We start from the raw sequence: 15,065 nt of genomic DNA, 5'->3' as shown, positions 1-15,065 counted from the left end.
GGTATTGTGTAGAATATGTGACGCGTGTGTTGTGGAGAATAACGCATGACAATGCATGCTTCGAAACAGATCTGAGGCACATGCTAGTCAACCTATAATCAGATCAAATGATTTTTCACCAGAATAGCGATGATGGAACTTGGTAAACTCGGTATCTGTGTGTTTGTGTGTCTGTGTGTGTATGAGAGAGAGAGAGAGAGAGAGAGAGCGTTTTTCAGATAAAAACGAAAGCCTCTGCATTTGTAATGCGCGAAAGAGAGAGAGGGAGTGTGTGTGTGTGTGTGTGTGTGTTGCGCGAGTGTGTGCTATAAGGAGGTGGGGGTGAGAGACCCCGTTGTGTTTTGACCCCCTAAACAACTCTCAGTCTCCATCTCTGTCTCTCTCTCTCTCTCTCTCTCTGGTTTAAAGCTTCATCGCTCACTGTGGAGAGACGCATTTCGCTTCATGGACGTCGATAGAGCGGAAGGCACGCGACATCATCTCAAACGCGCCGCTAATGCTGGATCCTCGGCCCGCTCCACGCTCCTGCTGCTGCTGTCTTATTAAGGTGGGGTATCTTTACGCCTTCTCTTCATACCCATAATATAACCCGATTTCCATAACCATAACATTTACGTGGATAAATAATTTGTTATTCGTTTAGTATGCGTTTATATATAATATTATTATAAGCAATTCTCATTCACTCTAGAACACTTAAGCTGCTATTTTGGTGGATATTTTTAAAGTGAAAAGCAATCTTACCTACTGTGCTCGCATTTATTTCATGATGCCCCAAATGCTTAGGACCAGAATTTGAATATGGTATCAGTAAATGATTGTGTCATAATGCATGCTTAGTTTTGTTCAATGTTTTTATGCTTTAGTTCTTGTGGAGAGTGTGTCTTATCTGCCGCTCTGGTGTGTGTTGTCATCCGTCAGTGAGTGTGTGAGCTCGGCTTCCGTATCGCATGGAGAAGAGGGTAGGTCCTGTTTTTCCCTTGATTTTCTAGGTCCATTTTTTTATTTAATTTTTATTTTTTTGCTACTTTGATGCAAAGGATGCTATCATGTGAATAACCAAAAACAAATTGATTAACAATAAGCATAACTAAATATAATAACTATTGAGATGTACAAGCAATGTGTAGTCACAATCCAAAAAAATAATTCTTAATTTGTAATTGTTAGATTTTTGGCTGACACTTTATAATAACTTTCAATCCAGCGTCCCAGTCAGTAATAAACATTATTCCATTATGTGATGCCTAATTGATGCTCATTAGGTAATGCTCATTCAAATATGATAAAGTAGGCTATCATTACAATATCATTTATATATTTTCATGTAGGCTTACATTTACTTGAAAGAAAACTGAGTTTACAAAGGTGATTATACACACAGCTACTCAGTTTTATCCTTATTATAATCAATTACATGCATTCAGAATAGCAATAAAAGGCAAACATCAGATGGAGAAGTGTAGGGAAACAGCATACAGGCCCTAGTAAGGGAGATGAAGTCAGTAAGTAGGTCAACTCTTGTGCTACAGTGAGCGGCCAAATGGAAATTCTTGTTGCTTTCTGTCTACTTCCAAATGGTAATTATGATCCTATTAATTTGGCATCGCTCTGTTCAATCTCAAATATAAGCTCTTTTATCTGTCCCTGCAATATCCTCATCTGTCAGATTCAATTACACTGATTGGCATTTTTCATTTTTTTTTGCCTGTAAAAGCCTGTTAGATTTGAAGTTTATATATATATATATATATACTTCAAATCTCTCTCTCTCTCTCTATATATATATATTATATATATATATATATATATATATATATATATATATATATATATATATATATATATATATATATATATATATATATATATATATATATATAATATATATACATATATATATATAATTTTCTATGATCTTCTACATTACGTTTGCACCTTTAAGGTTGTGAAGTACACATTCTGTTTTCTTTAGAGAAAGCAACGCTGCAGCATACACAATTAAATGTATTCTGTTCATGTTTAAGTATATTTAGTTTGCTTGAAACTCTACTGCTTTTAATTGATTGTAGTTTTTTCTATATAATAACCTTACTCATTTACACTACTAATCATCAAAAACATCACAGTTTGATTATGTTTCTGTCAACAGAAAGAAAAATCATCAAACATTGGTTTTTATATATGTAAAAAAAAATGTGTTCTGCATGTTTATGTGTTTTACATATTTTTAAATACTCACATTTTGTCCGTCTTTACAGTAGGCATGCTTAATTTGAACTCAGAACGTATTTTTGGTTAATCAGTTTATTATGAATTGTGGTGTCCTTAATCTTTAGTTAGATATTTATTTTTTCAAAACAGAATAATTATTGGAAAAATTTTAAAGACCATGAATATGGGAATATTGCAGTTTCAGAGTTAAATGAAATGTTTCATGCCATGGTAAACACATATGGGGAAATAAGTATATCACACATGTAAATATGGAGTTTATATGCTACAGAAAATTCAGATTATTTACAGATGTTTAAATTACACATTACAATTTTTTTTCTTTTTTTTCTTTTTTTGTCAGAATGTACGTCCCTGAGGTGGCTTACATTAAGTCATATTGTTAGTGATACATATAATACAACTTCCATCTCAATAATAGGTGAGCAGTCATTGGAAATTGCTTAAATGAAATGTATAGTTGTGCAGTGAGAAATAAGAGTTTTTTTTCTTGTTATTGATTATTCAGAAAGCATAGTGTAAGTCTTTTTCCTCAGTGCTGTTTTTCTGATCATTTATCTGACTACAGCATTAATCAGAAAGCTGACTGTTAAACCACCTAATTAGTGTAAATGAAGGCGGGATGACTTTATGTATTTGTATGTAAGGCTGTTAATTATAAATCAGCTGGAAAGTTTTTTCTTTGGAGTTTATGTCCCTGGGTGAATGTTGCTTGGCGCTCTGAAAAATGGCACATCAAAGCCTCCCCGCATCCAGTGTTTATTAAGGAGGAGACACAATTAGCAGCGACTTCAAACAGCCTAGCGCTAGCTCACATACTCAAATGTACTGTCAGTCCTGTAGCCTATACACTTATTCATCATAATAACCCCCTCCCCCCAATCCCAGGAATTGTCTTATCTCTTAGATTTGTCTAATCATGTCCCTCCGTATCTAGTATGAGGAGTTGTTGCAGTACCCAGGCTCTGACGCCATGCCTGTGGGAGACTACAGGGATGCCATGAGGTCACTTCCTCCACCTCACTACGGCCACACTGTGCCTGACTCCCTGAAACACCACCGGGACCAGATCTACGGGTGAGAGTCTGGTTACTTTAACCATCTGTTACCTCCCACGAAACATGAACGAGCACTGCATTTGTTAATAAACATAGCCTTCAGCCCTTGGTTAGTTCTGACTAGGACAACTATAGCATTATATGTGGTTTTTGTTAGAATAAAATACAGTAATATACTACTTTGTTTTTCTTTTCAGGTGAAGATTTTTTTTTTTTTTTTGCTAGAAACAAAAAAATAAATAAATACATGCACAGTAGTAAAGGTGAAGTTTGTTATCTTTGCACCACTAGAGGCACCAAATGGAATTGGAATGGAAGTACTTACAATCTTCAGGTTTTCCAAACACTCCCATTGGTCAGATTAACTGTTATTCTGACCCCACACTCACTTCATCGGTGATGATTTAGGCTTCTCAGTCTCAAACAAAAATAGCAGTGTTTGAAATATGCCTCAGAACCATTTTATTTGCAATTTGAGGGAACGCCAATTTACAAGTAGTTTACTTATAGTCTTCTATGTATTAAGTTGAGAGAGGAGAAAGGATATAACATCAAAGCAATGACACACTTCACATTTTCAGAAAATCCAGAGTAGTTCTGACATTTGTGGAGGCATTAATTATTATAATTTTTAAAATAAAAACTTAATTTTAGGCAGGATTAGCTGTGTAGCATTTTCTTACTCTGCTGTGTTTTCTAACTTGGAGCATATGTGTGTTTATTTGCAGTCATCCTCTGTTTCCACTTCTGGCTCTGGTATTTGAGAAGTGTGAACTTGCCACCTGCTCACCACGAGACTCGATGTCAAACTCCGCCCATCTCCTCGGCATGACCAATCACAGTGACGTCTGCTCCTCTGACTCCTTCAATGATGATATCGCGGCCTTTGCTAAACAAGTGAGGAACCATGCGTATTGACCTTAATGTCTTTTCAATTCCAATTCAGTTCTTACATTTAAATTGAATTTGCATTGAGGTTCTGAAAACAGGATGCAACTGTATATTTTGACTATAAAAGCAAAGTTTGTCAAGACGAAATGAATTTTGGCATGACAAAGGCTAAAAAAGTAAAGTAAAAAAAAAAAACTGACAAATGCGACAGCTTATAGGCCTTTTGTACAAACAGAACAATAGACTGGGATTCTCAAATTCTTGTCTCAGACTAGTGTAACATAAAAGACAACAGCCTTGTCTTGTTCTGGGCTTTACTAGAGAAATACCTGCAGATTGCAGAAACATCAAGCATCAAATTCAGTATATGTTGATTTATTTTTCTGTTAATTATTTTAGATTCGATCAGAGAAACCTATATTTTCATCGAATCCAGAACTGGACAATCTGGTAAGATATACACAAGCATTAAAATAAGTGGTTTCCATGTAATTTTGTCAAGAGCACGACAGTTTTAACCATATGATCTCTTTGCACAGATGATCCAGGCCATTCAAGTCCTAAGGTTTCATCTATTAGAGCTAGAAAAGGTATGTATTTTCTCTCTTACAACATGCTTGTAAAGCTTACAATTATATTATCATGGAATATGTCCTCAAATAAAACATGGTACTATGTGTGTTTAAGTGATTTTTCTCATTTCTAACTTTTTTGCTATTTTTACTTTTTATTTAGTGTGTGATTTTCTTCAGTAAAAATCCTGTTATAATTTACTTACTTACCCCAATTATTATTTTTTTTATTTTCTTTACTTTTATTATTTTTTATAAAACTTTTTTTCCCAATTGTCTCGTTATGCTTTGCCGTATTCAAATGTGGCATGTCAAACTATACTATATGTTTACTATCAGTGACAGCTCTTCTCATAAATCTTTTAGCTTTTATTGTATTCGAAAGTGCAGCATGACCATGCTATGAATTTTTAGCTTTATACAGTATGTCAATGAACCTGATATCTTCACTTGTCTCTCATAGGTTCATGACCTCTGTGATAATTTCTGCCATCGGTACATCACCTGTCTTAAAGGCAAGATGCCCACTGATTTGGTGCTGGACGACCGGGAGGGTGGATCCAAATCTGACATGGAAGATTTCACTGGCTCTTGCACCAATCTGTCAGACCAAGTAAGTTAGTAGACGTCTGACACATATCAGGGAGTTGTAGCGTGTGTGTGTCTGACTGTGCCTGTCTCTCCTGATCTAGAATCAGTCTTGGTTGCGAGATCCGGATGATTGTGTGTCGACCCCCTCGGGCACCCCCAGTGCCTCCTGTGGCCTCACCTCACACAGCGCAGAGAACTGCAGCGATGCCGGTACTTATCATTTTACACACACCGGCTATAGTGAAGTCTAGCATTTTTGCTGCATACTGTACTGTTTTTATTCAATCTTACGGGAAATAACACTAGCTTGCTCTATTCTTTTTCTATTATATTATTTAATAAACCCTTGCTACATGTACTGTATAGCACTTGTACATCATTGCTCTTTTGTTGATTTTGATTGCTTCCATTGTCCTCATTTGTAAGTTGCTCTGGATAAAAGCGTCTGCTAAATGACTAAATGTAAATGTAAATATATGCATTGATAAATGTTGCAATTTTGCATGTTTAACTCAACAACTGGCATCTTGTTGTCATCTTGGAAATAAAAAAATGTTACTTTGGAAATATAATATGTTACAGATTACAAGTTACCCTATTCAAAATGTAACTAGTTGTGTAACTATTTCAATTACTTATTAAAGTAATGTATCTGATTACATTTGGTTACTTTTCTACATTTTCACAATTTTTAAGGGCTGACCTTACATTGATCACTGTCAGACTTTCAGAATCCTTCATCAGTTGAATTAATCTTTACGAAAGAAATCCATCAGATTTGTATGTGTGAGAAAATGTTCCAATCTAAGACACTTTGTAATCTTTAACATTTTCATATACTGTAATTTAATGTTACTGTAATTTAATTACAAGATGACAGTTACATTTATTTTGTAACTAATAACTAGTTACTCCCAGACACTGATAAAAACATTTTACATTTCCCATCCAATCCAACAAGACATTTCATTAGGCTTGTGTGTTGTTCTGTGTCAGGTGATGGGTTGGATGGAAGTGTGGCATCTCCCAGCACGGGAGAAGAAGATGAAACAGATAGAGACAGACGAAACAACAAGAAAAGAGGAATCTTTCCCAAAGTTGCGACAAACATTATGAGAGCTTGGCTCTTCCAGCACCTGTCGGTAAGAGAGAAAACCAACTCTTTTACAGTTAAAAACGTACTTTAACAAACATATTTCTTTTGTGTTCCATTGAAAAATAGCAGCATAAATGTGGAAACTGTGGTATTTTGGTATTTAATATTTAATATCCAAGAATGTATGAAATCTTTGATAATTAATATTGTATAGATGAGAACTGCTGAACTGAGCAATGCTTTATCTGAAGTTGCAATGAGCATATGGTAATTATGTGACGCTAATGACTAATGACGCTTCTGTAATTACAAATGACAGAAGATCCAGAGCTTACTAATAATAGCAAGAATAAAAACATTGTGAGTAATAATGCAACTAACAAACTGACTTGAGTGAATAAAGATATCATTAAAGGGTTAGTTCGCCTAAAAATGAAAATTATGTCATTAATAACTCCCTTATGCTGTTCCAAACATGTAAGACCTCCTTTTATCTTCGGAACACAGTTTAAGATATTTTAGATTTAGTCCGAGAGCTCTCAGTCCCTCCATTGAAGCTGTGTGTACGGTCTACTGTCCATGTCCAGAAAGGTAAGAAAAACATCATCAAAGTAGTCCATGTGACATCAGAGGGTCAGTTAGAATTTTTTGAAGCATCGAAAATACATTTTGGTCCAAAAATAGCAAAAACGATGACTTTATTCAGCATTGTCTTCTCTTCCGTGTCTGTTGTGAGAGAGAGTTCAAATCAAAGCAGGATATCCAGTTCGCGAACTAATCATTCAGTTCACCAAATTGAACTGAATCGTTTTAAGCGGTTCGCATCTCTAATATGCATTAATCCACAAATTACTTAAGATGTTAACTTTTTTTTTATGTGGCTGACACTCCCTCTTAGTTCAAACAAACCAATATCCCGGAGTAATGCATGCACTCAAACAGTACACTGACTGAACTGCTGTGAAGATGAACACCGAGCCGAGCCAGATAACGAACAATAGACTGACTCGTTCACGAGTGAAGAACCGGTTGCATCGGTGTTCGGATCACCTGTAGTTCTTTCGTACAGTTCGATTCAATAAACCGGTTGAAGAAAACGGTTCACCGGTTCTTTTGCGCTCGACGCAATGGCGTCATTTGCGATGATTGTCCTTGATTCAAGCCTTCGGTTTACTGTTTGAGTCAATTAATTACTCCGGGATATTGGTTTGTTTGAACTTAGAGGGAGAGTCAGCCACATTAAAAAAGTTAACAGCTTAATTCATTTGTGGATTAATGCGCATTAGAGATGCGAACCATTTAAAACGATTCAGTTCGATTTGGTGAACTGAATGAATCGTTCGCGAACCGGATATCCAGACTGCTTTGATTTGAACTCTCTCTCACACAGACATGGAAGAGAAGACAATGCTGAATAAAGTCGTCGTTTTTGCTATTTTTGGACCAAAATGTATTTTCGATGCTTCAAAAAATTCTAACTGACCCTCTGATGTCACATGGACTACTTTGATGATGTTTTATTACCTTTCTGGACATGGACAGTAGACCGTACACACAGTTTCAATGGAGGGACTGAGAGCAGTTGGACTGAATCTAAAATATCTTAAACTGTGTTCCAAAGATAAAAGGAGGTCTTACTGGTTTGGAACAGCATTTTTGGGTGAACTAACCCTTTAAAGAGCATTCTCAGTTTAACTCAGAGATGCACAACAATAACTAGTGTTAAAGGGATGCTCCACCCCAAAATTAAGTTTTGTCATTAATCACTTACCCCCATGTCATTCCAAACCCGTTAGTTCATCTTCAGAACACAATTTAAGATATTTAAGAGGAAAACTGGGAGGCTTGAGACTGTCCCATTGACTGCCAAGAAAAAATACAATGTCAAGGTCCAGAAAAGTATGAAAGCATCGTCAGAATAGTTCATCTGCCATCAGTGGTTCAACTGAAACATTGTGAATCGACGAGAATACATTCAATACACAAATAAAACAAAAATAATGAATTTATTCAGCAATTTGTCTCCTGCGTACAGCTGAGATTCTCCCAAATGGTGCTACGGTGATGTGGAGAGACAAAGAAGAGACAAATTGTTAAGTGAAGTCATTATTTTTGTTTTATTTGTATACAAAAAGTATTCTCGTCGCTTCATAACATGAAGGTTGAACCACTGATGGCAGAAGGATTATTCTGATGATGCTTTTCATAAGTGATTAATGACAGAATCTTCATTTTGGGGTGGAGTATCCCTTTAAGGAACTTATTTGAAATAGTTGTAGGTAAAAAAAAATAAATAAAAAAAAGATAAAACATAGTTATTTGAAAAATTATATTTGCTTAAAAAGCATTTAGTATGGTTATGTAAATAGGAAACCCCATCACTTTTATAACAATATTGTTGTGCTCTGATAATATAGTCACAGCACTAACCTAGACTTATTTGATCATGTATTACCGTTTTGTCCTCTCTCAGCATCCGTACCCATCTGAAGAACAGAAGAAACAGCTCTCCCAAGACACAGGTCTCACTATACTGCAGGTCAATAACTGGTTAGTAATCACTCTCTTTTACCACCTTTCTCATTGCATGCCATCATATTCACCTAGTTAAAATAATGAGCAATTTCATTCAAAGTTAAAATGCGTGTGTTTTGTATTTACATTTTTGTTCAGTATTTTTAAATTCCTGCAAAATGGATTCAAATATCCTCATTTGGTCTACAGCTATACTGTTGAATTCATCAAAATAACTTGCCGTCTCCCCTCAGGTTTATAAATGCCAGACGCAGAATAGTCCAGCCAATGATTGACCAATCGAATCGCTCAGGTGAAATAGTTATCCTGGATTTGTTGGCTGATTGTACCATCATTCTAATTGTATGTAAACTAATATTCGAGGCTCTTTGCACTGAATAACACATATCTGTGTGTGTGTGTTTTTTAACTCAGGCCAGAGTGCTCCATACAGTCCAGAGGGGGCGGCTCTAGGAGGATATGGGTTAGATGCACAGACTCATTTAGGTCTTAGGACAGCAGGTGAGACACACACCACCAAAACAATGCTCCAGAGTCAATACTGGCTTTCATTCACTCTCTCTCTCTCTCTCTTTCTCTGTTTTCAGGACTTCAGGGAATGCCGTCCCTGCCCACAGATTACCCCGGGGCACTTCTGCCCCAACCGGCATACTCCCACGCCGGCCCATCCTTGCACCCCTACCCCGGCCCCCACACTGCCATGCTGCTCCATCCCCCACCCCACAGCCACCCCGCTGAACCTCTCATAGGACAAGGCCTTGACATACATGCCCACTAACTGAGAGCGGAGCAGGGAGGGCGCGCTAAACATGGGATGGAAGGGTACATTGTAAATTGACTTTGCAGTATCACAGCCCATCATTCTCACCAAACCTTCGGGGCATCACCGCGGTCGACACCTAATGACTCTGAGAATGTCTTAAATGCACTGACCTGGCATCATAAATGTATCAATACGCTCCCATGCAATGCCCATCTCAAATGCTTGACAGACTTGTTACATTCCTTAACCATTTATTGCTCTCTGATCTCCTCATGACAATGCTCTGAATGCACTGTATTTAGTACATCTATCTACTAGTTTTTATGCACACTGCTGCGTTTGATTGATATACCCACGTCTTCCTATGGCCTTAGGGGTGAGCTGAAATCTCCCTTAATCTAACATTAAGGCCTTCATTGCCTTTCTTGCCTTGCCTCCGAAAACCCTCTTGAGGAGCACAAACAGAAAAACACAGCATATACCTCCTCAGTCAGGACCCAACATGTCAGAAAGTCCTGAAATAGTCTTCTGAGATGAACAATTGCACCAAATCCTTACAACCTAACTGCTGAACATGGTTAGTGAAATGTAAGGGTGAAGCTCATGAAACCATGTCACGTTTCATCCCAAAATCAAAAGACATTTTGCACAAGAAACCTATTATTAGAAGAGAATTAGTAATCATTTCGCATTGTGGTCTCATTTCTATGAATTGCATTTTCCACAAAAATCTCATTGCTGTAATGCATCTGGATGTGTGTTTTTTTTCTTCTATTATTCTTAATAGTAATTTTCATTAGTTTCTCATATTACAGTAATACAGTAAAAAGCTTGAAAGACAAATATCAGACTTATTTTGATTTTGGGGTGAAACAGATTTCACAGACATGTTCCTGGTAGATTTTTTGAGATTCACCTGTAAAACGTCATAGAGCCTCGAGTCTCTTGTCTTCCTAGCTGAGGGCCATATACATTTCTTTCAGAAGTCAGTCTCACTTTTCGTTTAACACATTATTTAATTTAATTTTTATGTTGTTTTTTTGTATTTATCTGTGTCATAACTATGGGTACTCCAAAACTTTAAAAACAAATATTCCGAGTGTCACGTTTATTTTATTTTTTTAATATCTCGATTTGATAAAGAAGTGAATATGTTCTTCAGTTATTTGAAGTTTATGTGAATGTTCATCTCCTGAGGTCCCGACAGGCACATTTTTGGTTTGCTCTGAAGGACCTGACTCACATTACCATCAATATTTCACCCAGTTTCATCACACGAATGAATACCAGAAGATCTGACGATACTTTTTGGAGATATGTTTTGACTTCAATCTCGGAAAACTGAGCTCTTTTTTGTCATTCCCCTGTCTGCATTAAAACATATTGTGACTGTTGATATTTTGATATTTCTGTTGATATAGGCTACAAAATATTACGTTCAAGCATTGACACAATGTTGCTTTTGGCCATTTAAAAAATGTAGGAATTAAAAGTTAATTTGATTAATGACCAATGCATATTTAATTAGGCACATTTCTCAATCCAGAAATATTTCTAAAGCACAACACACCCACCCCACAAATGGAAAAGTGAAAAAATAAAATAAATAAAATTAAATCTAGTCATTAATAATTGTTTGAGTTTAAATGAAATGAAAATTAGAGACTAAAAGAGAGGACATTTGAATTTGAGAGAAGTGACATTTCAAGTAATTTAATAAAATCACCAGTTTATTTGTTGTTTTTGGTATTTTGGGGGCAGTTTTTATCTATTGTATCTCTTTGTTTAAAACGTGTATAAAAAACTGAAATAAACTCCAGGCAAAATAAAATAAATAAAAGTTTCTACATGTGGGTTGGCTTTTACTTTCCTTGTCATCACAAATCTCTGCCAAAGTGTTTTTCATGCATCAGTGCTTTTCTGGCTCCATGTTCACCCCCATACATGCCAAGCAGCCTTGTGTGATTGATTCAGCCTGCAGCAGGGGTCAGAGTTCACTGAAGGGTTAACAGGAAGAGGCCTATCTCTCTGACCCCTTAAGGTCACCCAAGTCCCTCCACTTCAATTTCTTTCCTAATTTTTCCTGACCATAAATTAGCTTTTCTTACTCCTTCTGCTCTGTATTATATATATTTTTAAATTCAGATTATTTAAAGACATCAAAGTATTTATAAATGTTTGCTGCATCGGAAAAACAACAACAACAACGAAAACAAAAAATACTTGTATAAGATTGCATTTTGAGGGTAAAAAACAAAACAAAAAGAAAAACTTAAGTCACAGCTCATGTCACATTTTATTAGCCCTATCACTTTCCTAAATAATGAAAGATAAAAAACTTGTAGTCTAAAGCAAAATGTTTAAAAACATTCTAATAACAGTTTCTCTCCAAAACAAATCCTCTAAAGTTTAGGCTGTAAAAACATCAATCCAAAAACAAATTAATTTAAGGTGAAGCTGATGCCTACCTTTCTCATTCGGGACGAATCCAAAATGTTTCCATGTTCCCGACGTTTCTGGATGCTAAAATATTATTTATTATGTAGTGTTTGTACTTTCATCGACATAAAACACTATCCTTCACATCAGCTATATCAGCACAGTGAGGCACAGTCACGCTGAACACAACATTTTGTACAACAGAGCAGTGTAACTTTTTATTTGTTTCCTTAACTGTATTTTATATTGATAATGAAAAGGCTTCAATATAGCAAAATAAGGTTGTGTCAGCGCGATGGTAATATCAAAGCTGGTTGGTTATACAGAAGCAAGACATTATTCAAAGCTGTCAAACTTTTGCAAAATAAAGAAAACTACTCTCTGCTGTTTCGTTTTCCTTTCCGAAAACTTTGGAACGTGTCACAATGAATCGTAATTTCTAAAGCACATTTTTTTTTTTCTTTCATTTCGTTAATCTGTCAATATCATTTAAGTGAAATATATTTAGTGTATTTGCCTATATTTTTTTTTTATGTAATCCTATAGTTTTTCTGTTTTCTCCACTCACAGAAGCGCTGCTAGTGTGTGTGATCTGTTGAATTCATCTCACACTATCCTCAGATAAACTCTAAGGGCGGTCATTGAGACTTAGTGTTCACAGCTGAGCGAATATTTCACTCGTTGGCTTCAGCGTCATATTTGCATATGCCGTACTACTGGAATTCATGATTGGTTCACAGCAAATTTCAAATATTAAATGGAAGGATAAAATAACATTATTAACTGGTTAATGGCCATTTCAAATTTTTGATTCTGTTCGGAATTATAAAATTAGATTTTGTTTCTGTTTCTGGATCTGTTCCTGTTAAAATTTCCATTTTCCGTTTTCGTTCCTTGAACTGGTTCAGAGCCCTGATTACCGCCACCTATCTCTCAAGTGGACTATTGACACTCCTAATTGAGATTGTAGATAGAGTGTCATCGACCCACTTGAGAGATAGTTGGCGGTAATGTACTTATAAGTCTGCAATCCGCCGTAAAGCAAGAAGAAGAAGACACTTGAGAACGCTTCAAGAAGATGCGTCAGGCGCCTGCTGTTGAGAACGCACTCAGGACAGTTCAGACATTACTGTGAAAATCAGAGGTAAAAACTAAATAAATACTGTTCTGTTAATTTGTTTTTGTTTGTGTATGTTTTTTTTTTTTTTACTCTCAAAGCCGTGATTCCCATACACATTATGTGACTGACAGACTGCAACGGTTTGAGTTAAAAATCTTTATTTGTATTCTTCTGAAGAAACAAAGTCTCCTGCACTTTGGATGCCCTGGGGGTAAGCAGATATATATTGTATTTTTTATTTTTGGGTGAACTATCCCTTTAATGTAAATTTTGTATAATTTGAATTTTAAGAATTTTATGTTCCAGAGTTACATGGGAAATCAAGACAAAAATAACATCTTAAATTGTATAATATATTGTCTTATGATACCATGCTATTTAGATGGAGCACTATAAAGCAGCTCCACTTTATTATTATACGTTACATTTCACAGCACAATATCAGCAAAATTGGTGTGAACGAGCTGCTGCAAATGATATATGCATTTGGGTCTGTGATTGAAGAGAAGTGTGAAAATGTGTGTGAGAAAGAAAGGAAAAAATCCAGGCAGGTTGTTAATGATCCATCCGTTGGTTTAATGTAGAGAATAATTGGTTTGAAAGTGTTGGGGTGCATTTTGCCAACGGCACTTCTCTATTTATCTCCATTAACTGCGACTTCGTTATAGCTCACACTCCTTACAAAGGTGTCAGTCAAAGCATCACAAATTCAGATTGTTTTATTTGAAAGCCAGGTCCTCTTTGTTGCCGTCTTTAGTCTTCAAAGAGCACAGACTTTAACCATCTGTGTATTCAGCGACGCACAAGAGAAAGCCATATATCTCATTTATGCCCTGTGCTGGATGCATTGTTTCACTACATATGATCCACTGAATGAGTGAAAAATTCATAATTGTTTATTTCTAAATGATGACTTTGTGATGTTGTTGTGGCTGAAATACAGCCTTAATAGACTGTTAATAATAATAATAATTCCTTACATTTATATAGGGCTTCTCTAGGCACTCAAAGCGCTTTACATAGTCAGGGGGTATCTTCTCATCCACCAGTTGTATTGCAAGATGCAAGAGGTCTGAATACATAATGGGGCTTGTAATCTCGTTCCTCTAGGCTTTTGTTGGCTGTTTTTAAAAAGGATTATTATATATAAACAAGCATGTATTAACAGTTACGTGTCTCTGTGTGAGTGTGTTTATGATCACCATTCGCAATGTACTGCCAAATGATAAAGAAAATTTAACACAATCACTCCAACTAGCCACTTTGGCCTTTTCCATCTTGCTATATTTCAGCTACACTGAACTGTCTGTGTAAATGCAGCGGAAAGATAAATTTTTTTTATATGCTGATTGAATTTGATTGGTTAAAGCCCTATATTGTCTTATTATATTACGTGAAATTATTAACAAAATGTAAGAATTTGATATGAAAGACATTGCATGCGTTTAAGATAAAATGCTCTTTTAATAGGCAAAATAAAATGACCTGAAAATCAATTTAAATAAATATTTGTATGCAGTATTAAGTCATAGAAAATGTAATTTCCCAACAACAGAATTGTGGCCAGTGAAAATGTGGAGTGGTTAGTAGGCCTAAGTGGTTTGAAAACCATGAGCAAAAAAGTTAATGTAAGTGGCATATAATGGCAATAATAAATACATAAGCAATATTACAACACACAGTGAGAACTCACAATCTTTCTTGGTAAAAAAACAAACAAAAACATTACAATACTTCCCCCTAGTGGTCACGATGAACGGCCGAT

General features: G+C 35.8%; 1 protein-coding gene across 1 annotated transcript; it reads left to right on the top strand.

The window, feature by feature from the left end:
* Window positions 1-281: 281 nt before the first annotated feature.
* On the top strand, window positions 282-11,590 carry meis3 (myeloid ecotropic viral integration site 3). The gene is made up of 13 exons (XM_052576150.1): window positions 282-547; window positions 867-962; window positions 3,173-3,312; window positions 4,022-4,190; window positions 4,584-4,634; window positions 4,724-4,774; window positions 5,220-5,369; window positions 5,449-5,557; window positions 6,344-6,489; window positions 8,917-8,993; window positions 9,212-9,270; window positions 9,393-9,479; window positions 9,566-11,590. The coding sequence occupies exons 2-13, from the start codon at window positions 951-953 to the stop codon at window positions 9,754-9,756; spliced, it is 1,242 nt and encodes a 413-aa protein (XP_052432110.1). The 5' UTR covers window positions 282-547; window positions 867-950; the 3' UTR covers window positions 9,757-11,590.
* Window positions 11,591-15,065: the final 3,475 nt, after the last annotated feature.

The sequence above is a fragment of the Carassius gibelio genome, chromosome B15 (assembly GCF_023724105.1).
Source record: "Carassius gibelio isolate Cgi1373 ecotype wild population from Czech Republic chromosome B15, carGib1.2-hapl.c, whole genome shotgun sequence".
Classification (NCBI taxonomy): Eukaryota; Metazoa; Chordata; class Actinopteri; order Cypriniformes; family Cyprinidae; genus Carassius; species Carassius gibelio.
The sequence above is the reverse complement of the archived record's forward strand: the minus strand, read 5'-3'. Positions and strand labels throughout refer to the sequence as shown.